This window comes from Zingiber officinale, chromosome 5B, assembly GCF_018446385.1.
Source record: "Zingiber officinale cultivar Zhangliang chromosome 5B, Zo_v1.1, whole genome shotgun sequence".
NCBI lineage: Eukaryota > Viridiplantae > Streptophyta > Magnoliopsida > Zingiberales > Zingiberaceae > Zingiber > Zingiber officinale.
The window spans coordinates 97,485,105-97,508,925 of NC_055995.1; the positions used below are offsets into that span (position 1 = coordinate 97,485,105).

At 39.4% G+C, this 23,821-nt stretch overlaps 1 protein-coding gene across 1 annotated transcript; it reads right to left on the reverse strand.

Annotated features, from left to right (window-relative positions):
• Window positions 1–103: 103 nt before the first annotated feature.
• On the reverse strand, window positions 104–967 carry LOC121987665. Its single transcript, XM_042541398.1, has 2 exons — window positions 808–967; window positions 104–716 (listed from the first exon to the last, which is right to left on the reverse strand). Exons 1-2 carry the CDS (start codon window positions 917–919, stop codon window positions 256–258), a joined length of 573 nt encoding a protein of 190 aa, XP_042397332.1. The 5' UTR covers window positions 920–967; the 3' UTR covers window positions 104–255.
• Between the last annotated feature and the right edge of the window lie 22,854 nt (window positions 968–23,821).

The following is a 23,821-nucleotide window of genomic DNA, read 5'->3' on the forward strand; positions in this document are numbered from 1 at the left end:
ATTTTTTAAGACAGTCTCCGTCTTAATCGAACGGTTCTAAATCGAATCATATCTCATTAATGGCAAATATTACTAGCATACCAACTGAAACCTTTCATTAATGCTAATTGAATTAAATAGTTAATCCTGAAGATATCTTTTCTAAACGTTCTGTGAGTATTGCTCTAATGAGTTTGTACATTCTTCATTTATCCTTTCATTCACAAGTTGGAGATTGGATCAGAACTAAATGGCTATCAAAGCACAATTCAAAGCTCAGCATTCGTCAGTCTGAGCCAGCTTATGATGCATGTACATTCCCAGTGCTCCCGCAACGATCACAGCGCCGGCCAGAGTCATCGCAAGCTGCTTGACTTCATACAGCTCGAAGTCCAACCTCCCAACCTTAAGCTTCCAATCGCCGAGTCTAAGCTCAGGCATCGCGCGAGCCGGCGCACCGAGTCCTCTCTTCCCCGGCTCCGTTGTGTCGCCAAATTTATCTTTCTCATACTTTTCCTCTTTCGGAGGGGACTTGAAGGACAGTTTCGGCAGCGAAAGGCAAAGAACTCCGTCGTTGAACTTCGCGCCGACGCCTCGTATGTTGCAACAGTCGGGGACGCTGAATTCCTTGTGTAAGCGGCTCCAGCGGTTGCCGTCGGCGAGGGGGCGCTCGCCGATGATCACTACTTTTCTGCTCGGTCTCTTCACTTGGACCCTGAGTTGTTCTTTGGCGAAGCCTGCAGTGTGAGTTTTTCATGAAATATTAATAATCATCCACTGGAATGAATAATAATCTCTCTTGCCAAAAAAAAAACAAAACAAATATACCCGTGAGATTAATGATGAATAATTCTTCGTCGTCTTTTTGAACAAGCTCATGGGGCGGAGTGAAATCATCATAAACACGGCGACGAGGAGCAGGTCTCTGCCTGAAATCCATCTTGATGAATGATGCAGTCAGAGGACTCGCTGCGATGTAACGCAGGTTGGGAATGGGATCATTCCAAGTCCACAGGGCATCCGTTTGGGTTTCCTTGAAACAGGGGAAAGGGAGGATTCCTGGTTTGCCATGCACTCTTCCATTAGCTTCACCTCCATGCTTGGACTGTGATGTTTCAGGAGATGACAACGCGATCATTTACCGTTCACGATGGAATCAAACAACAATATAAACTTTCATTTCAAAGTCAACCAAACATTGTTCATTGTTTTGGTAAAGAATACTTTTATCATTACATAGCGGTACCCTTCTCTAAGATAAAACAATGGACGAAGTCTTTGAATTCTTCTTGTAAAATCGAAATCATAGAGGTGCACCAGAAATCCCTTGAGAACATAGCTAGACATTTGACCAGCGCCCTACAATAAGCCGTAAACAACAAGTTTAGCACGACCAACAAGGCGCCAACTCCTGCCGTCGGAGAGCAAGTTGCTGTCCTAATTTGTGCCACCAGGTTGTGCTAGCCGACGGGCACAAATTGGATCATGGGTTCTTCTCTTATATCACGTCATCTCCTATCTTCGGTTAGTATCGAAACAGGCATGTGACTTATGACTTTGCAAAGTCATCTTAAATGTATCTCAGAGGGTTGGACAAATTATCTGTCAGAAATTTTGAGAATTAGTCAAATTTAAATTACACTGAATTAAAATTAATTTGTTTATTGAGATGACCTAAGCTAATAATTTCATACTATTAGCAGAGGCTGATTTCTACTACATGTCGAACACAGACTACACAATGATCGAGCGGACCCAACGTCCGGGTGGCTAAGAGGTTGAGCAGTGGAGACGGTCGAACGGGCCAGCTACCAGGCAAGCAGTCGGGCGAGTGAGCATATAGCTGAGTGACCAAGTCGCAAATCTGGACGAGTGTCCGACTGGGTAGAGCAGTCGACTGGGTAGTGAGGTCGAGTCACCGAGTGAGCAAAGCAAGCGTACAACTGGATGGGCGCACAGCGGGGTAGGTGGACAGGCGACCCAGTGAGTGGCCGAGCGAGCATGCGGTCAGACGGGCGTACAGCTGGGTGTGCAATATAGCCAACTTAGTGAGCAGCCGAGCGAGCATGAGGTCGGACGAGTGAGCGGTCGACCGAGCGTGCGGCAATAAGAGCGAAGCAGCTAGTCGGGCAGAGCAACAAAACGACCAAACAACCGAACGGGTGGTCGGGTGGGGCAGAGAGGCCGAGTAGCCGAGCGAGTGGTCGAGTGAGCGTGCGGTCAGCCGGGCAGAGAGGTCGAGCGGTAGCCGAGTGAGCATGCGGTCGACCGAGTGGCTGAGCGGCTGAGCAACAACCGAGTGAGTGTGCAGTTGGCCAGGCAGAGAGGCCAAGCGGGTGAATGAACCAAGGCTTACGATGGTCGCAATTTCCTTGAAACAGATTTGCCCCACCTCCGATTGTGCTTGGAGGTTTAATCGGATCGTTTGTTTCCCATAATACAATAGTTAACCGTGATTCCCACCAAGCACTGGTTGTCACAGTAAACTAAGTAGTACTCGACTACTATCATGAGCACTCTCCAAGCAAGAAATGCACGATAGAGAAGGAGGGTAATAGTAGGTGGGGAGCAGGCACTCCGCCGAGCAAGAAATGCACAACAGAGGAGGGGAATCATAGCAGGAGCGCTCCAGCTTTTTGTGTGCGTAAACTCTTTTACTAATGATCGCAGCCTCCTTATATAGGAGCTCAGACCAATGGGCAACGCCAATGATTGATCAATGATAATTACTCACCAAGCTGTGAAACACCAACGTTTCACTCGGTCGTTTAAATTCTATATTAATCTTAATTTAATGCATCTGTTACACACTTAATTAAGCAACAAAAAGATTTACATGGTAAAATATTGGTTGTTCCACTTAGACAAACTTTGGCCTGACTGGTCTGACATTCGGCCTGCGCAGGTGGTGCTCGCACATAAGTCAATATAGTTCAATGTAATCCGGACCCTGGATTTGCATCCCTTACACACCTACGTGTGAGAGAGAGCCTCTCCTCATGCATTTGTTCACAACATCAATGTATGTGTCATAATTTAAACCAACAATAAAACTAAGAGACTTCTAATGTGGGACTAACAATTCATACACAATAGAATTTCTTCGTCTCCACCTCTTTATTTCATTCACATTTCCAACAATTCCCCATATGAATGAAATACAGAGTATATGATAACATTCAACAGTTGAGTCAAGTATAGGATAGGTATGTTTTAACCCTTTGAACCTTCACTTGTGAATGTCTGTTTACATACTGGCTGACAGTAGACATGATGTCCTTGATCTGTTATGACGTTTATGTAAGTATTGACAAATCTCACTCAAGCCTCTCTCTTATACAATTCAGTTCTCATGAGTGTGTTCATTCTTGACCATGAACACGCCTGGTTCTGTAAGAAACTTTAAGAATTGTGCTTCCAATTCTCTTCGAAGCGGTCTCACTTCTTTGTCACATAGATGATCTCTCGAGAGTAACCATCTACTCTTCTTGATCATTAAAAGTTCATCGGCTTACCCTGATCCGATCACTATTTTATTGGGTTATCTCCCACAGTATATCTTGTCAATGTAAATTAGTTGTCCCTTTGAACCTATTTTTTGATATCTCCAGTCAGCATAGGTTGAGTGTCCTCTACACTGATCATTGATAACGACATCAAACTCATCCCTCGTGATGAGTTTGCAACTAACTCTCTATTTAATCCCTTAATTAACGGATCTACTAGTTTATCCTTTGACTTCATATAGTCAACAGTGATAACTTACGTTGAGAGTAGTTGTCTAATGATATTATGTCTACGACGTATATGTCTAGACTTACCATTATACAAATGGCTCTATGTCCGACCAATTACTGATTGACTTATCATATTGTATGCAAATTATCGGCATAGGTTTCGGTCATCTTGGAATATATTCCAAGAATTATCGTAGTCATTTAGTCTCTTCACCACATTTGTCAAGAGCTACAAACTCAGATTCTACTGTGGATTTGGTTATTACTATTTGCTTAGAAGATTTCTAGGAAATGACTACACCTCCTAGAGTGAATACATATTCACTCGTAGAGTTAGAGTATTTTATATCAAATATCCAACTCATATCGTTGTATTCTTCGATCATAGTAGAATATCTCGTAAAGTGCAATTCATATTCACGAGTATACCTCAAGTACCTCGGTACTTTTATTATCCCTTTCTAGTGCTCAATACCATGATTACTCATATATCTACTCAATTTACTTACTGCGTAGGTCAAGTATGGTCACATACAACTCATCAAGTACATCAGACTTCCAATCACCCGAGAGTATTCTATCTGAGAAATACTTTCACCTCAATTTTTTGATAGATGTTGACTCATATATATTGATGTTCATGTCAACCCAGTATCACCCTTGGTGAATTTTTTAAGAATTTTGTCCACGTAATGAAACTAACTAAGAATAAATCCTTTTATCATTTTAAGAATTTTGATTTCTAGAAACACATCAACTAGGTCATGTATTTCATATCAAATTAAATCTTGAGTTCAACATATCTTTAGTGGATTTGATTATCTTATCATTACTCCCAATGATAAGTATGTCATCTACATATAGACACAAGATGACGTAATCATTCTCTGTTGCTTTCATGTAGACACATTTATCATATTAATTGATTTTGAATCCATATTCCTTCATGACATTATAAAATTTTTCATGTCACTGCATTTGTGCTTATTTCAAACCATATAATAACTTCACCAATCTATAAATCTTGTTTTCCTATCCTGACATAAAAAATACTTCAGGTTCCTCTATGTAGATTTTCTCTTATAAATTATCATTTAGAAAAGTTGTCTTTACATCCATCTGATCATTTTGTAATTCTATAGAACGGTTATAGCCAACAATACTCTGATGGAAGTTATTTTCGACACGAGAAAATATGTATCAAAGTAATCAAGGCATTCTCATTATCGATATCCTTGGATTACCAATCTGGCCTTATACTTATCAATTGTGGCATCTGACTTCACTTTGATCTTCTTGAAAATCTACTTGCAACCCAATGGTTTACCTCTGAGAGGAAGATCTACAATTTTTCAAGTGTGATTTTTCAAGATAGATTCTATCTCAGATGTAATTACACCTCTCCAATAAGGTCCATCAGAAGAGCTTACTGCTTATGAGTAACTGTGGGCCTCACTTTTCGACATAAAAGTGATAAAATATGATTCGTAGGATTTTTCTACCCGAGCTCTTTTGTTGTGCCTGAGCTCAGCCTCAACCGGTTCATCATTATCTTCTTCACCTTGTGTTTCATATGCCCATTTTGAGGAGTTAGCTTCCTCTAAGGTCTTATACAGAAACACATGTTTGAAGAACGAGGTATTTCTCGATTCTATTATTGAGTTCTTGTGTATATCCGGTATTTGTGACTTATACAAAAAAAACTGATACGCACTACTGTTATGTGCATATCCAATAAATATGTAGTCAATATTTTTTGTCCTATCTTAATCCTTTTCAGATCAAGCACCAAAACTTTGGCAAGACACCCTCATATTCATAAATATTTGTAAGACAACCGTCTTTTATTCCACAACTCATAAGAGCTCTTATTTATCTTCTTCCGGGGCACCTTATTTAAAAGGTAATTAGTTGTTAATACAGCTTTCCCCCACGTGAACTCTGGCAGTTCAAAGCTCAATAAAAGAGCATTCATCATCTCTTTTAGAGTTCGGTTCTTCCGCTCGGCAGCTCTATTTTGTTGAGGAGTATATAGAGCTGTTGTTTCGTGTCTGATCCCATGTTCAACACACAACTCAGCGAATGCTGATATATATTCACTACCTCAGTCACTTCGAATCACCTTAATCCTCTTGTTAAGTTGATTTTCAACCTCATTATTATAGAGGGCAAATTTCTCTATAGCTTCATCTTTACTTTTGAAAAGATATACATAACAATATTTTGTGTTATCATCTACAAAAGTGATGAAATATTTATTTCCACCACGTGTTGGTGTACCTTTGAGGTCACATACGTCGATGTGAATTAGCCCGAGTGATTTGTTGCTTCTTTCAACATGTTGAAAAGATGACCTTGTCATTTTTGCTTCAACACAAATCTCACACTTATGTTTCAGATCAAGGTGGAATGTAGGTATGCTTTACATATTTATTAATCTACACAACACATCGTAGTTAACATATCCTAATCTATCATGCCACAAACATGAGACTAAAGCATATAAGTGGAAGTACTTTCATTTTTATTTATCTTAGGTCAGATGGGCATTATATTGAGCTTAAACATCTTATCAGATACATAGTCTCTTCCTACAAACATTCCATTCTTTGATAGTACAAGTCTGTCTGACTCAAAAATATTGTGAAAGTCATTCTTACTTAACAGTGATCCAGACACTAGATTTTTCTGAATCCCCGGAACATACAACATATTGTTTAAAGTAAGGTTCTTGCCCGAGGTCATCTTCAGCACCACTTTTCCTTGGCCCATGATATCCGAGGTTGCTGAGTTCCCCATAAACAGCTTGTCTCCATTGACTTCTTCAAAGTTGTGGAGCAGCTCCTTATTTCAGCAGACATGTTTGATAGTTTTAGTATTGATCCATTATTATTGCAGGTTTGAGCCGATCAGATTTAGTTCTAAGATCACTACGTAGAGGTCGTCCATTTTTATTCCCTTGTTCAGGTTGACCTTCTGCTTTTTCTTCGACTTTCTACATTCCGAAGATTTGTGACCTGCTTGACCATAGTTGAAGCACTTTCCAGAGAACTTCTTTTTGCTAATGCCTCATCTAGGTCCCATCATGAAAGACTTGGGATTCTTCCGTTTTGAGTTTTGACCATACTCGGCCACGTTGCCTTTCACAATAGCCTGAGAGAGTAGTTTTCTCTCTAAACTCTTATTATCTTCTTCGATGTGAAGTCTAACAATGAGTTCCTTCACATTCATCTCTTTCTGCTTATGCTTCAGGTAGTTCTTGAAGTCCTTCTAACTGGGGGGTAGCTTCTCAATAATAGTAGCCACCTAGAAGGTTTCACTCTGAATCATCCCTTTTGAGTGGATCTTGTGCAAGATCACCTAAAGCTCCTGAACTTGGTTGATCACCGTCTTGGAGTCAACCATCTTATAGTCCAGGAATCAACCCGCGATGAACTTCTTGGCCCCTACATCCTTCGTCTTGTACTTCTTGTCCATGGACTCCCATAGCTCCTTAAGTGTTCTCTTCATGCTATACACAACATACAGCGAGTTGACAAAATAGTTGAGGATGCAGTTTTAGCAAAGGAACTCAAAATGAATCCATACCTCTACTACACTGATGGTCTGCGCATCAGCATCCTTAGCACGCTTAAGAGGGTCCTCGGTTAAGAACTGAGTCATAGCATGACGAAGTAGAAAAGCATCTTCTACTACCACCTTTTGAAGTTTAGTCCACTGAACTTCTCTGGTTTTTCCCCATGATTGATCGACACAGTTCCAATTAGGGCCGAGGGGACCATCATGTGTTGAGTCTGTTGCACCTCAACACTTTATTTTGTGACCATCTCAATAAAATTGAAGTCTGTTTCAAGATTGTTGGACAAACAATCTGCCAGAGATTTTGAAAATTAGCCGAATTTAAACTATAATGAATTAAATTCAACTTATCTATCGAGATGACCTGAGTTGATAATCTCAAGCTACCGGTAAGGGCTAGTTTCTGCTACATGCCGAACGCAATTTGCATAATGGTCGAGCGGACCCAACATCTAGGTGGCTGAGAGGTTGAGCGGTGGAGATGACCGAATGGGCGAGCTGTCGGACCAGCGGTAAGACAAGTGAGCATATATCCGAGTGACCAAGTCACAAATCTGGACGAATGTCCGACCAAGTAGAGCAGTTAACCAGGTAGTGACGTTGAGTCATTGAGCGAGCAAAGCGAGCATATGACCGGACTGGGGTGTAGTCGGGCAGGTGAGCAATCGACCGAGTGAGCGGCCAAGTGAGCGTGCTGGTGGACAGGCGTGCAGCAGGGTGAGCGGTGCAGCCGACCGAGCAGTGCAGCTAACCTAGCGTGCGGGCGGATAGGTGAGTGGCTGACCGAGTGAGCGACCGAGCGAGCGTGCGGGCGAATGAGCGAAGCAACCAAGTGGTCGGTCGGGCAAAGCAGCAAAACGACCGAACGAGTGAACGGGTGGCCGAGTGGGTAGAGAGGTCGAGCGAGTGGTCGAGTGAGCATGTAGCTGGCTAGGCAAAAAGGCCGAGCGACTAAGCGGTCGAGTGGCAGCCGAGTGAATGTGCGACCGACCGGGTAGAGAGGTCAAGCGGTTGAGTGGCAGCCGATTGGGCGTGCAGTCGGCTGGGCAGAGAAGATGAGCAGGCGAATGAACCGAGGCCTGCGATGGTCGTAATTTCCTTGAAATAGATTCGCCCCACCTCGGGTTGTACTTTGAGGTTTACTCAGGTCGTCTGTTTCCCATGATATAATGGTCAACTATGATTCCCACCAAGCACTGGTGGTTATAGTGAATTGAATAGTACTCGACTGCTATCACAACACTCCGTCGAGGAAGAGATGCACGACAGAGAAGGAGGGGAATCATAGGTGGAGAGCTCCAGCTTTTTGTGTACGTAACCTCTCTTGCTAATGATCGCAACCTCCTTATATAGGAGCTCAGACCAATGGGCAACGTTAATGATCGATCAATAATTATTACTCGCCAATCTGTGAAACACCAACGTTTCACTCGTCCGTTTAAATTTTGCATTAATCTTAATTTGATGCATCTGTTACACACTTAATTAAGCAGCAAAAAGATTTACGTGTCAAAATATTGGTTGTTCTACTTGAGCAAACTTTACCTTGACCAGTCTGACATTCAACACACGTAGGTCGTGCTTGCACATGAGTCAGCATGATTCAATGCAATTCAAGCCATGTATTTGCACCCCCCCTGTGCATCCACGTATAACAGAGAGTTTCTCCCCATCCATTTGTTCACAACATCAATGCATATACCATAATTTAAACTAACAATAAAGCCAAGAGATTTCAAATGTGAACTAACAACCCATGCACAATAGAGTTTCTTCGTCTCCACCTTTTTATTCCATTCACATTTCCAACAAAATAGATACTGATTAATCATGTCCAGAAGCTGAGTCAGATAGGGGTCGATGATGAGAGCGAAAAACATTGATGAAAAGAGGACTAGGCTTCTGGACCTGAAGATGCGTTGCAGACTTTTAGATCTTCGAGAGGAGCAAGGAGGAGATGTTGAAAGTGGTAACCATGAGCCTACACACACCACAGAGAGATCGCACGGGAGCATCAAGGCGAAAATCAAGGAAGAGGTCTCTGGCGCAGGCACTCTACGCTCAAGTTAGAAATAGAGTCGAGCAAAAAGTGCAAGAAAAAGTGGAACTATAGTACATGTGTGTGTATGTGCGTACCTGGTCAACAGAGAGGACCCATTTTTTATACTGCCTCACATAACCTCCGTGATAATGAGGTGTCAGAGAATGTCAGATGATGGAGAATGTACATTGGACTTCCATTGAGCAGAAGAAGGTTGTGTAGCTTGCATATGACAGAGTATCAGAATATTCCCTGATGAATAATCATTATTCTCTACAACTAGTTACGATTCTCTAACAGTGTTGTCCCCTAGCGATAGCTCGACCAGTATTAGGGCTAATTGAGAGTATATTGGGAGTGTGCCTATGAGAAGTGATGCGTTGGGCCCCGGGAGTCCGGCCAGCATTGGGGTCGGCCAAGAGTATATTGGAGTCATGCCTAGGAGAAGTGATGGGTGGAGCCCTGGGGTCCGACCGGCGCTGGGGCCGACTGGGAGTAGATTGAGAGTCGTGCATAGGAGAAATAATGGGAGAAGCCCTGGGGTCCGACCGACGTTGGAGTTGACTGGTAGTAGACTAGGAGTCGTGCCCGGGAGAAGTGATGGGTGGAGCCCTGGGGCCTAGTTAGCGTTGGGGTCGATCAGAAGTAAACTAGGAATCGTACCTAAGAGAAGTGTTGGACGCCGTGGGGTTCGACTGGCGCTAAAGCTGACTGGGAGTAAACTGAGAGTCATGTCCAGGAGAAGTGATGGGCGGAGCCCTGGCAATTGGGGTCAAATGGGAGTAGACTGGGAGTCGTGCCCAGAGAAGTGATGGGTAGAGTCCTAGGGGTCAGACCGATGTTGGAATCAATTGGGAGTAGATTGTGAATCGTGCCCGGGGAGAAGTGATGGGTAGAGCCCTAGGGTCCGGTAAGCGTTGGGGCCGACCGAGAGTAGAGGGGGATTCGTGCTCAAGAGAAGTGATGGGTGGAGCCCTAGGGGCCGGCCTAACCCTATGGTCCGACTGGTGTTGGGGTCGACCGAGAGTAGATTGAGAGTCATATCCAGGAGAAGTGATAGACGGAGCCTTGAGGTCTAGTCGACGTTGGGATCGAATGAGAGTAGACTGAGAGTAGAAGATATCAACAACGATATCATAAAACAAAGATATCAATAATAATATTATAAACGACAATAACAATAATGATATCATAAACGACGATATCAACAATGATATCAATATTAACGATATCAACAATTACATCAATATTACCGTAGCAATAAAATAAATACAAATCAACAAACCAATACCGTTACAAAATAAAAATACATTCAACATTGATAGTACATGGTTCACAAAATCAAACATAGTGTTAAAATATAATCTACATAATCATGGTAAAAAAAAAAAACAAGTACGCCGGAACAGAAATCCCTACTTCATTTTAATAAAGAAAATCTTGTTTCTATGCCCATCTTTCCCTGACTAAATTAATATAATGAAACTAAAAAAACGTAATTATATGATTTTAACTTGCTTCGTATTGAATAGATACGCTGGCCAGTTTACATCAAATGAATTTTACAAAGTACCAGTTATTAATATATTATATTATTATGATGTCGGCCATAGATCACCGCCCAGTCAATAATATAATTATGTATTTCACTGACGTGTATGCAGATGTCATTAATATTTTCAATGATGAAGCTTCATTTGTCGCGTTTTGACTTTGACGGAATTGGTCCAATGGAACGGATTAAAAAAGTTGAACGTTCATTTGTTTACGTGTAATTATTAAAAAAAATCGCATTTCTTATTTGCCAATTTTCATTATATTCAATATTAGACAAATAAATCATAAAGCTTACTTAAAATTATGAGTTACACATAATAATTAATTTTATTTATTTTAAATTCCCACATCAACTGAACTGTACTCAGTTAATGACCCTGAAATCGCCAATCTCCGGCTGCTGGATCCGCCGGCGACGGCCATACATACTGATGTTCCTCTCCAAATCGACGGCCTTCTTCCTCGACGTAGGTCTGCAGGCGATCACCGATCACCACCGGCGGTCCTGGAGGCAGCGGCGCCGCGGAACCCGCTTCAATCACTGGCTCGGAGGGGTGGGGCTGTGGCGCATTCGTAGGCGGCGCGCCGGTGAGCCTCTGAACTAGCTCGCGGAAGCCAGCTCGGTGGACGCGGAACACCTGCAGCTGGGGACGCTCCGGGCGCCTCCACGGCTTCGAAGCCGGCATCCGGATGATGCGGAGCGGCGCCGCCGGGGGGGCTTGGCTGGCCGGGACGACGCTTCTCGAGGTGCTACCGCTGGGGTCGTTCGTCATGGGGCGATCGAGGATTGCGAGGTACGATGAGCAGTGAAAGGGCAGAGATGCCTCGTGTATTTATAGATTCGCATCGCTGCTGCAGGTCACGACTCGCGTAAAAGTTCATCACGCTGACGGCACTAAGGGGGTTTTCGCGTAAAGTTCATCACGCTGACGGCACTGAGGGGTTTTTGGGACGGTGCAGGAAGACCGCCAGGATCCAGCCTGAATGGTCAAATTGCGTCGAAGATTGAAGCTGTCGTCACTGCTGGCGTCACATTCCCCGTAGTTGAAGAGTTTCTTTATTCCGCATGACTGCGTCTCATTTGCATTGAAAAGGCTTCCTTGTGTTTTTTATTGAAAGAGTTTTTATTTTAATAATGAAGACAGTATTTTTAATGTTTTTTCATCTTAAAAATATTTTTATTTCAATAATATTATAACTATTACAGTTTATATAATTTAGCGTTCACTGCTACAATATTTTTAAATTAATTTTAATCGAGTTGAACTAGTTTTGATTGATTTTTAATAATTTTGATCAAATTAATAAAAAAAACATTATTCATATAGTAATTTTGATCCAATTGAATTAAATATAAAATTCTTAAAATATTTCTCCAATCAAAATCTTCATATAACCCATTTAAAATCTTAAATATGCGTTGTGACTTAGTTCTTAAATTTTCTCATATATTTATTTATACAAATGTCTAAATTGAATTAATATAATCACTAATGAGGAATATTAGATAGATTTAGTTGTGAATAAATATATATCTATGTTAAAAATAATTTATCTAAATGAAAATTAGTTTTAGGTAGGATATATAATAGGATAGCTCAGATATATATATATATATATAAAATCATAAATCATGTGCATCTGTGCATGTAAAAGATTTCATGTTTAAAGTGTCATTCACAAATTTAATATTGTATTTGATGTCTTTATTTTTTACTCTCATATCAATATAAGGATAAAAAAAATGATGAATATTAGTTTGGAGGAGGAGGACAGACACCCAACTACTAATTAGAATTTAATCCTACACTTTAGGATGACAATAATACTATACACTATCTATCTATCATGAGGGGATTATTGATTATATGTATGCAACTCAATATCTATTAACACCAATAATATATTGATCATGTCCGGAATCTGAGTCAAATGAAGGCAGGATGAGTTGTTGCTGGGGTTGACGGAGAGACGACGGGGACACCCTTATCACACGTGCACAAGAGAATGAACCCTCACGCGGAGCTAACGAACGGCGATCACTGAGGCGACGGTACTTCGGTACTTAGAGCTCTGCACACACTCAGACAAATATACGAAATGTTAGATGCCAGAAACCAGGGGAAAAGTCCCCGGAGTAGACTTCTGACGCTCAAGTCAGGTACTTTTCCCTAGAAGAACAGTGTACGAAGGAGAAAGAAAAGTAGAAGACAAGTGCGAATGTGCGAGAGAGCGTACCTGCTCAAGGGAGAAGACCTCCCTTTTTATATGAAAGTGCGTACCTCTAGAGCCTGACCGATGTCAGAGAATGTCGGGTGTCAGGACCTGTCTGGTGATGGAGGACGCGTGACACCCTCTCATGCACTGAAAGAAGGTTCCATTCGCAGATGACCGTAGATCATTGGAATATTCTTGACATACAGCAGATATTCTCTGACATGCGGTTACGATTCCCTGACCTTGTTGTCGCGTAGCCCCTTTCTGTCATGCCCAAGTATGACTAGGGGCAGCTTGGGATGATCTGTCAGGTATAACACCTGGCCTAAGTGTTGGATCGAATGAGTGCGAAATAAGGGGGGGTGAATATCGTGCTTTTATAAAAAAATCTTTTCTTTTAAGAGATTAAAAACAAAGTCGTGAAGCGGAAAGTAAAAAGAGACTCGTTCGGTTATTTGGTTCGAAGTCTAGGCCGACTCCTACTCCAAGGCCCGCGATCTTTGACTGCACCGATGGACAATCCACTATAACTCTTCTTTCCGAAAACCTCGGAAAGAAGCAGTGCGTACAAATGAGCAAAATAATAACAACCTACTATCTTACTGATAAATGAATACAATGCAAGCTAAAATAATATACCGACAAATATGAAAGTTGAAGCTTGGTCGGTACTTCTGGACGGAGTAGCTTGAAGAGTTGTAGAAGACTTGTAGCACGAGTGGCTTGCATAGAGGAGAACTTTTAGTCAATCAGAAAACGTTGCACAACCTCAGACCTCGAGCTTCTTTATATAAGAATTCCGATGTTTGATCGACCGATCCCTGGGTTCGGTCGATTGAACCAGCTCCCTTCCTTCCTGGTTGAGATCCGATGCTGATTCGATTTTTGATAATTAATGACCATTAAGGGTTCGATCGACCGATCCCTCTGTTTGGTCGACCGAACAGGCTCCTTCCCTGTTCGACGTCGAGATTTGCCGAGATTCACATTTACTGTGCCTTTAATGATTGATGGTTCGGTCGACCGATCCATGAGTTCGATCTACTGATCAGCTTAATTTCCTTTTTCTTTTGATCAGTGCTGATTAAACTGGTCTGTGCTGAGTCATAAGGGTTCGGTCAATCGATCTTATTATTCGGTCGATCGATCAAGCTTTGACCGGACTCTGGTCTGTTCTGGGCTCATCTGAAAACTACTTTGATTTTGCCTTGTTCGGTCGACTGATCCTCCGGTTCAGTCGACCGATCAGGCCGAACCTACAAAACAGTGTTAGATAATAATCCTGCAAAACATATGTTAGCACAGTAATATAATAATGCATAAGTAATATAAGACAATAGAACGGTCTTGATCTCAACTTGAAAACCTTCCCGATTTCTTCAGTTGGATCAGCGACCTTAGGTTGTTCCCTTCAGGAACCCGACTTCACTGTTGATCCTCTAGTTGTTTACCTCAACCTACCTGGCAAACTTTGATCCTCCAGATCTAGTTTGGACTTTTCACTTAGCCTTGATCGGCTCGCCAGGACTTTTCTCTTGATCTTTGGTCCTCCAGACCTCTCGATCACACCGCCAAGCGTCGGGTCCTCTTGACCCACTTGGACTTTCACCTGGGTCCGACGATCTGCTAAGACTTCTCCTGCCTAGCCTCCAACTAGGTCTTTTCCGGTTGAGTAAACAACCTGCACACTCAGTCAACTTGTTAGATCATAACAAGACTTAACTTGAACATTTGATAACATCAAAACTTAGTTTTGATTCTAGTGCAACCTGCACCAACAATCTCCCTTTTTTTTTATGTTTGACAACTAGAGTTCAAAGTAAAGTTAAAATATGTAAAAATTAAATAAACAAGCAATTTTAATTTTAACTCTCCCCCTGAGTTAACCAACTCTCCCCAAATTCATTATCTCTCCCCCTTTAACACATATCAAAAATAGAGGGAAACTTATAAACCAAAGAATAAGTATAAGTAAGAATGTTAGAAAAGAAATTAAACCTTTGATTGCAAAAAGTTAAAGTTTAAATATTTAACAATCCAGTTTAATTTTGAAACTGTTTGAAAAATTAAAATTTCACAAAGTAGACAAAGTTTAAAAATTTAGCAATTTTTGAATAATGTTTGAAGATTGTAACAGTAAAGATAAATCTTTCGAAAAGTATAAAATTCGAAAATTATTTAAAAAATTAATGAAGTTAAGATTTGGAAAATAGATAAAATTTAGTAAAGTTAAAGTGGAGCAAATCTTTTTTATTTATTTATTATTATTATTGTTATTATTAGTTATTATTATTTTTAAATAGAAGTAAGAGAAAAATATTTAGGAAGAGTAGAATTTTGGAAAAAAATATGAAGATTCTTTGAAAAATTAAGGAATTTTAAAAATTTCTATCAAGTTATATCAAAATGAAAAATAATTTTAAAAATTATGAAAAATTTGAGAAGTGTAAAATTTTTAAAAAATTACCACTAAGTTGAAAATTACAGTAATATTTCGAAAAAGTTTCTAAAAAGTAATGAAAATAATTTTGAAAATGATTTTATAAAAAGAAAAAGATTTTGAAATTTTGTAAGGTAAAATTTAAAATTTTAGCTCGAAGCTCCTCCTAAAATTGATAATTCCTAAAAGTCCAAGTATGGTTAAAAAAAACTAAAAAATGTCCTTATGATGAAATGCCCAACCTTAGTATAATGCTAACTACCATAAGATAGTAGCTATTGACTCAGGTTGGTCAATTTGAGCATTTGGGATTAACTAGGTTGTTACTAGCTAGTGAACTCAAATTGATCAATGTACGTTATTTAAAGCTCAGATTTATAGCGATGCACTGACATAAGCATATGAAATCTTAGGCTAAGTCCTAAGCATCCCACCCATTCTAAGTTGTACAAGCAAGGGATCCTACTATGCTTGTGAGATGCTGCTTCTAAAGCTATATGATCATGTAATTCTATGGGAAGACTATAGACTACTCAAGAAAGATAAAAATATTTTCAAAGAATTTTGGAAAACAAAATTTTGAAAGGGAAAGTTTACAAAATTAATTTTGAAAAACTACTAAGTAATATTTTTCAAAAACATGTTAAGAAGCCTACTCTATAAAACGCATCCCTAATTGTCTTCTTAAGTTATTAAATTTAGCTTCAGGTAATAGTTTAGTAAAAATATCAGCTAAGTTGATTTAGATTCAATATAGTTAAGTTCAATATTTCCTTTGGATACATGATCCCTTATGAAATAATATTTAACGTCTATATGTTTAGTCCTAGAGTGATGTACAGGATTTTTAGTTAGATTTATAGAACTTATATTATCAATGTAAGTTTTTACATTCTTATATTCAAGATTAAAGTCTTTTAAGGTATGGGGCATCCATAGCAATTGAGCTACGCATTCACCCATTGCTATGTATTCGGCTTCAGTGGTATATAAGACAACACAATGTTCCTTACGACTAAACCAACTAACTAAAGATGATCCTAGCAATTGACATCCTCCACTAGTACTCTTTCGGTCTAACTTACATCCGACATAATCCGAATCAGAATATCCAACTAAGTTAAATTGTGATGTTCTAGGATACTACATTTCTACATTAATTGTTCCTTTAAGATATTTAATAACTAAAGATAAATGAGACTCTTTTGCACAAGTTTGATAACGTGCACACATATTTATTGCAAATAAAATGTCAGGTCTGCTTGAAGTTAAATAGAGTAGACTATCTATCATGCTTCGATAATATTTTAAGTTAACCGATTTACCATTTTCGTCACTATCTAGATTAATGTTACTGGTCATAGGTGTTTTAATTTCTTTTGAGTTTTCCATACCAAACTTTCTAAGTAGGTCCTTCATGTATTTAGTTTGATGTACATAGTTATCATCTTTAGTTTGTTTGATTTGAAGACCCAAAAAATAGTTTAATTCACCAACCAAACTCGTTTCAAATTCATTTTCCATTAAAGTGACAAATTCTTTTAAGAATTTTGAGTTGGTTGAGCCAAATACTATATCATCTACATAAACCCGGACTATGAAAATGTCAGTATTAAGAGTTTTAATGAAAAGTGTAGGATCAATTTGATCTTCTTTAAACCCTTTCAATTTTAGAAAGCTAGACAATCTTTTATACCAGACCCTAGGTACTTATTTGAAATCATACAATGTCTTTTTTAGCTTAAAAACATAGTTTGGGTTTTCGAGATCTTCAAAACCAAACGGTTGACTTATGTAAACTTCTTCTTTAATTTGCCCATTTAAGAAAGCGGATTTAATATCCATTTGATATAATTTGAATCCTTTATATGTGTGTAGGCTAGCAACATCCTAATTGATTCAAGTCTAGCTACCGGGGCATAAGTCTCGTCGTAATCTAGTCCTTCAACTTGACTAAACTCTTTGACAACTAATCGGACTTTATTCCTTATGATTTCTCCGAGATCATCTAATTTATTTCGAAACACCCATTTGGTGTCAATGACTATCTTTCCTTTTGGTGGAGGGACTAGATCCCAAACTTGACTCCTTTCAAATTGATCTTGTTGGTTGCTACTCGGAAAACCTAGAGGTTCCACTGTACAAAAATTTTGTACAAAGGTCTGAACCTTTTCCTAGCTACCATGTGTTCTTTTAAATTAAATTTTGGATCGCCTGCGGAACTTAACACGTTTGATCCAAAACTTAATCTATTTGTTCTTTTAGGTTTTGACTTGGATCTCCTGCGGAACTTAACACGTTCGACCCAAGTCTCCTTAAGTTATTAATTCCATTAAATATTAATTTCCATAATTGGTTCCCAGTACTGACGTGGCGAGGCACATGGCCTTCTTGGATATGGGAGCAACCACCACCGACTAGACAAAACCTTTTATAGAAATCTAATATTTAATTTCCTAAAATAACTTTAGGTTAACCAAAGAGAACAATCAAATCACAAGGAAAAGAAAAAACAAAAGAACACAACATCGAAAACATATTCGAAATTCTAGAACGTAAGCCTCTTGTATTTGGTATTATTTCCATAAATAACTAGCATGATGCGGAAAGAAAAATTACTAGTTATACCTTGTAGAAAAACCTCTTGATCTTCTACCGTATTCCTCTTCTAACCTCAGACGTTGTGTGGGCAACGATCTTCCGAGATGAGAAACCACCAACCACCTTCTCCTCCTAGCTAGGTTCGGCCACAAAGGAAAAGCTTCACCAAGGAAGAAAATTAAAACACTAACCAAGCTCCAAGAGATGCTAGCTTTCTCTCCTTCTTCTTCTTCTTCTCCGAGTAGTATCCGGCCACCACAAGAGCTCCAATAGAAGAGGGAGATTCGGCCACCACAAGAGGAAGAGAGGGAGAGGATGACCGGCCACACCAAGGAACAAAAGAGGGAGAGAAATAATAGATGTTGTGTCTCATGAAGGCACCCTCACCCCTTCTTTTATATTCCTTGGCCTAGGCAAATTAGGAAATTTAATTACAATAAAATTTCCTCAATTTCATTGACATGATTTAATTGAGAAAAATAAAATAAAATTTCCCAAATAAACCTACATTGGCCGGCCACATCATTGGAGAACAAATTGGACAAGTTTCAATCAACAATTAAAACTTCCTAATTTGTTTCCGAAAATTTTAAAAATAAAATTTCTCTTTAAAAATCTCTTCATGGTTGATAAAAAGAAATTTCTATAATTTTAATTTTATCAACATGTGAATAATTTTAAAGAGAAAATAAAATATCTCACCAATCTACAAATAAGGAAAGAGATCTAATCTCTTTCTTTAATCTTTTGTAAATCTTTTATAAGAGAGATATTTTAATTTAAATTCTCTTTAATAAATTATTTCTTCCACATAATAAAAATTAAAATTAAAATTCCTTTTAATTTAATTTGGCCGGCCCCCACTAGCTTGGGTTCAAACTAGGGCCGGCCACCCAATTTTATACCTAGGCCGGCCCTAGCTTGTTTCCCAAGCTAGCTTGGCTGGCCCCTATTGGGTGGGTATAGAAGGTGGGTATAGAACTCTACAAATAAGAGGCTACGATAGGGACCGAGAGGAGGAATTGGTTTTGGTCTCCCGATAAAATTAATCATCCCGTGTTCGCCCCGAACACACAACTTAATTTTATCAATGATAATTCATTCCATTAGAGAACTATCATTGAACTACCGCACCAATCCCAAATTATATTTTTGGGCTCCTTCTTATTATGAGTGTGTTAGTCTCCCTGTGTTTAAGATATCGAATGTCCACTAATTAAGTGAGTTACTGACAACTCATTTAATTAATATCTAAGTCCAAGAGTAGTACCACTCAACCTTATTGTCATGTCGGACTAAGTCCACCTGCAGGGTTTAACATGACAATCTTTATGAGCTCCTCTTGAGGACATTATCAACCTAGTATCTCTAGGACACAGTTTCCTTCTATAATCAACAACACACACTATAAGTGATACCATTTCCCAACTTATCGGGTTTATTGATTCATCGAACTAAATCTCACCCATTGATAAATTAAAGAAATAAATATCAAATATATGTGCTTGTTATTATATTAGGATTAAGAGCACACACTTCCATAATAACTGAGGTCTTTGTTCCTTTATAAAGTCAGTATAAAAGAAACGACCTCAGATGGTCCTACTCAATACACTCTGAGTGTACTAGTGCAATTATATAGTCAAGATAAACTAATACCTAATTACACTACGACCTTCTAATGGTTTGTTCCTTTCCATTTTAGTCGTGAGCTACTGTTTATAATTTATAAGGTACTGATAACATCATCTTCTGCATGTGACACCACATACTATGTTATCTACAATATAAATTATATGAACAACTACAAACAAATGTAGATAATTTGACCAAATGTGATTCTTTATTCAAAACAAATGTTTACAAAAGCTTAGGCTTTCAGTATACACTCCAACAATCTCCCACTTATACTAATGACTAAGCTGCCATATCTTCTACCATACATCTGATTCTCATTCCTTCCACATGCCGATCGAAAGCTTTCGCCGGAAGGGCCTTAGTGAAAGGATCTGCCAGGTTATCCGCTGATGCAATCTTGGCGATGACAACTTCTCCTCGCTTCACGATATCTCGTATCAGGTGGTACTTGCGCTCTATATGTTTACTTGCCTTATGGGCTCGTGGTTCCTTCGAGTTTGCAACTGCACCACTATTATCACAATAAATTGTGATGATTTTGGGCAAACCAGGAATCACATCTAAGTCCATTAGAAAATTTCTGAGCCATACTGCTTCTTTAGCTGCCTCAGAGGCTGCTACATACTCAGCTTCCATGGTTGAGTCTGAAACGCATTTCTGCTTAACACTCCTCCATGAAATGGCTCCACCTCCTAAAGTAAACACATAGCCTGATGTAGACTTACTGTTATCCCTATCTGATTGGAAATCAAAATCCATGAGCAAATCGTCTGGCTTGTAAACTAGCATATAATCTCTAGTCCTTCTCGTGTACTTTAATATATGCTTTACCGCAGTCCAATGTCCTTGTCTAGGGTTACTCCGATATCTCCTGACCATGCCCACGGCAAAATAGATATCGTGTCTCGTATATAGCATTGCATACATTAGGCTTCCTACACCAAGCATAAGGAACTGCTTTCATGTCCTCTATCTCTTTCGGCGTCTTTGGAGACATCTCTTTAGATAGAGCTACTCCATGTCTAAAAGGTAAGAAACCTTTCTTGGAATCTTGCATGCTAAAATGAGCAAGGATTGTATCTATATATGAAGCTTGGGACACAACATTCTTTTCTTACGATCCCTTATAACTTTGATCCCAAGAATGTGTGCACAATCTCCTAAGTCCTTCATATCAAATTGTTTGGACAACCATACCCTTACGTCCGATAATACCTTGACATTGTTGCCAATTAACAAAATATCATCTACGATAGTACAAGAAATACCACCACGTTTCCGTTACATACACAAGACTCATCCGGACTTTGAATAAATCCATATGATTGGATTACTTCATTAAACCGGATGTTCCAAGATCTTGAAGCTTGCTTTAGTCCATAAATGGACCGATTGAGCTTGCACACTAGATGCTCTTTACCTTTTCAATGAACCCTTCGTTGCTTCATATGGATGTTCTCTTCAAGACTTCCATTAAGGAAAGTCTTGACATCCATTTGCCAAATCTCATAATCCATATGAGCAAAAATGGATAAGAGTATTCTGGATAGACTTAAGCATGACCACCGGTGAAAGTTTCCTCATAATCGATTCCTCTTTCCGAGTGTACCTTTCGCAACAAGCCTAGCTTTCAAGGTTTCTACCTTCCTTCCCCTCTTTTCCTTTTGTAGATCCACTTGCATCCAACGGCTTTTACACCATCGGTGGTTCTACAAGCTCCTGCACCTTATTAGAGTACATAGACTCTATTTCGTAATTCATTGCCTTTTGCCAAGATCTCGATCTATATCTTGAAGTGCTTCATCATATGTTCAGGGATCATGTTTACTACGGATCAAGTCCAAGACTCTCCCAAAACATGAATCTTTCAGTCGCTTTACAACCCTCCCACTACGACGAGGCATCGTCTGCTGGTTGTGTATCATATGTGACACGTGTTGCTCTCTTGTGGTATTTCATCTTGTACTGTTGGTGAAGTAGACATGTCTTCTCTAAGTTCTTCCAAAACAACTTTGCTCGGGCTTGTGATCCATTATATAGTCTTCTTCTAAAATTGGGCATTGGTGCTAACAATGACCTTCCGGTCTTTAGGACTATAAAATAAACCACCTTTCGTTCCTTTGGGATATCCTACAAACACGCGAACTTCATACGGATTCTAACTTATCAACATCTAGTTTCAAGACATGTGTCGGACTACCCCAAATCCGAATATGTCTTAGACTGGGTTTTCGCCATTCCACAATTCTATGGGAGTAGAAGAAACCGATTTAGAAGGTACTAAGTTCAGAAACATCGTTGTTTCCAGAGCATATCCCCAAAACGAATTTGTAATTCAATAACTCATCATCGATCTAACCATCTCCATAAGAGTCCTATTCCTTCGCTCTGCTACACCATTCGGGTGTTCCAGGTATGGACAATTGGGATTGAATCCTGTCTCCGATAAGTAATTCCTAAACTCTCCTAAGAGGTATTCGCCACCATGATCGGATCGGAGTGTCTTGATACTTTTACCTAGTCGTTTCTCCACATCACCTTATATTCTTTGAACTTATCAAAGCACTCGACTGCGCATTAGGTAAATGTATCCATATCTTGAATAATCGTCCATGAAAGAGACAAAATATTCAAAACCTCCTCTTGCCCGGACAGACATACACACAAATCGGAGTGAACCAATTCTAACACTTCTTTGGCTCTATACCCCTTGGCCTTGAACGGCCTTTTGGTCATTTTACCTTCTAAGCAGGATTCACAAGTTGAAAAATTTTTCAACTCTAATGAACTCAAAAGTCCATCGGCTATAAGCCTCTGAATCCTACTTAAGTTAATATGACCAAGCCTTAGATGCCAAAGATATGCTTGGTTCATTTCCCAAGGTTCTTTTCTCTTATTAGAATTAGAAGATGAGTTATAAATTTCCATGTATTGCTTTGTGGAAGAAATTGGATTTAAAGTATACAAATTGCCAACTAATGCACCAGAACAGATAATCACTTTATTTCTTTTAATAACTACATCGTTACTAAAGGAAACTGAATATCCATCTAAAAACAGTTTAGAAACTGAAATTAAATTCTTTCTAAAACTGGGTACATAAAGACAATTTCTTAAAATCAAATTTCTATTTCTACTAAAAGATAAGTAGACGTCTCCCACTGCAACAGCTGCCACTTTAGTAGCATTGCCCATGTAGATGGTAATTTCTCCTTCAGATAGTACCCCTGCAAGGAATTGCAGACATGATCAGTGGCTCCTGTATCTACACACCAGGTGCTGGTAGATAACACCGCTAAACATGTTTCAACAACTAGAGCATGAGATATACCTTTGTTTTGGTTCCTACGAGGACAGCCCGCCTTCCAATGTCTTGCCTACTTGCAGATGAAACACTTGCCCTTCGGCTTCTTAGCCTTTAATCCGTACACTGAGATTTATTCACTTTCTTTGAGCCAAATTGTTTCTTCTTCTTCTTTCCTTTCGGTTTAGAAGTAGAACCATTTTCAACATAGTGAATTTGAGAATTGTGATAAATAATCCTTCTGCTGCTTGAAGTCAGTAGTTTCCCTAATGAATAAATCCTTTTATTCATATTATAGTTCGGATGACTGCTCAAACTTCTAGGTAGCGTTTGGAGGATCATATCGATCCGGGTTTCCATCAATTTCTCCTCCAAGGATCAGTATCTGTTCAGATAAGCCATCATTTTAGGATATGATCCTTACAGGAGTACCCTCTTGCATGGTGGTCATTATCTTTCTCATAGCTTCTTGTCTAGAAGCCCTATCCCGATGACCAAAGAGTTCCTTGAGATTGTTCATAATATCATAAGTCGTTGGTAAATCTTGATGTCGATGTTGCAATACATTTGACATTGAAGCCAAAATGTAACACCGCACCATCTCATCTGCCTTTACCCATTTCTTATGATATTCAATCTCCTCTTGGGTAGATTCACCAGTCGGTGCATCAAGACAAGGTTCAGTCAGTATAAATTTATAGCTTTCAGCAATCAGAACAATGTCCAGG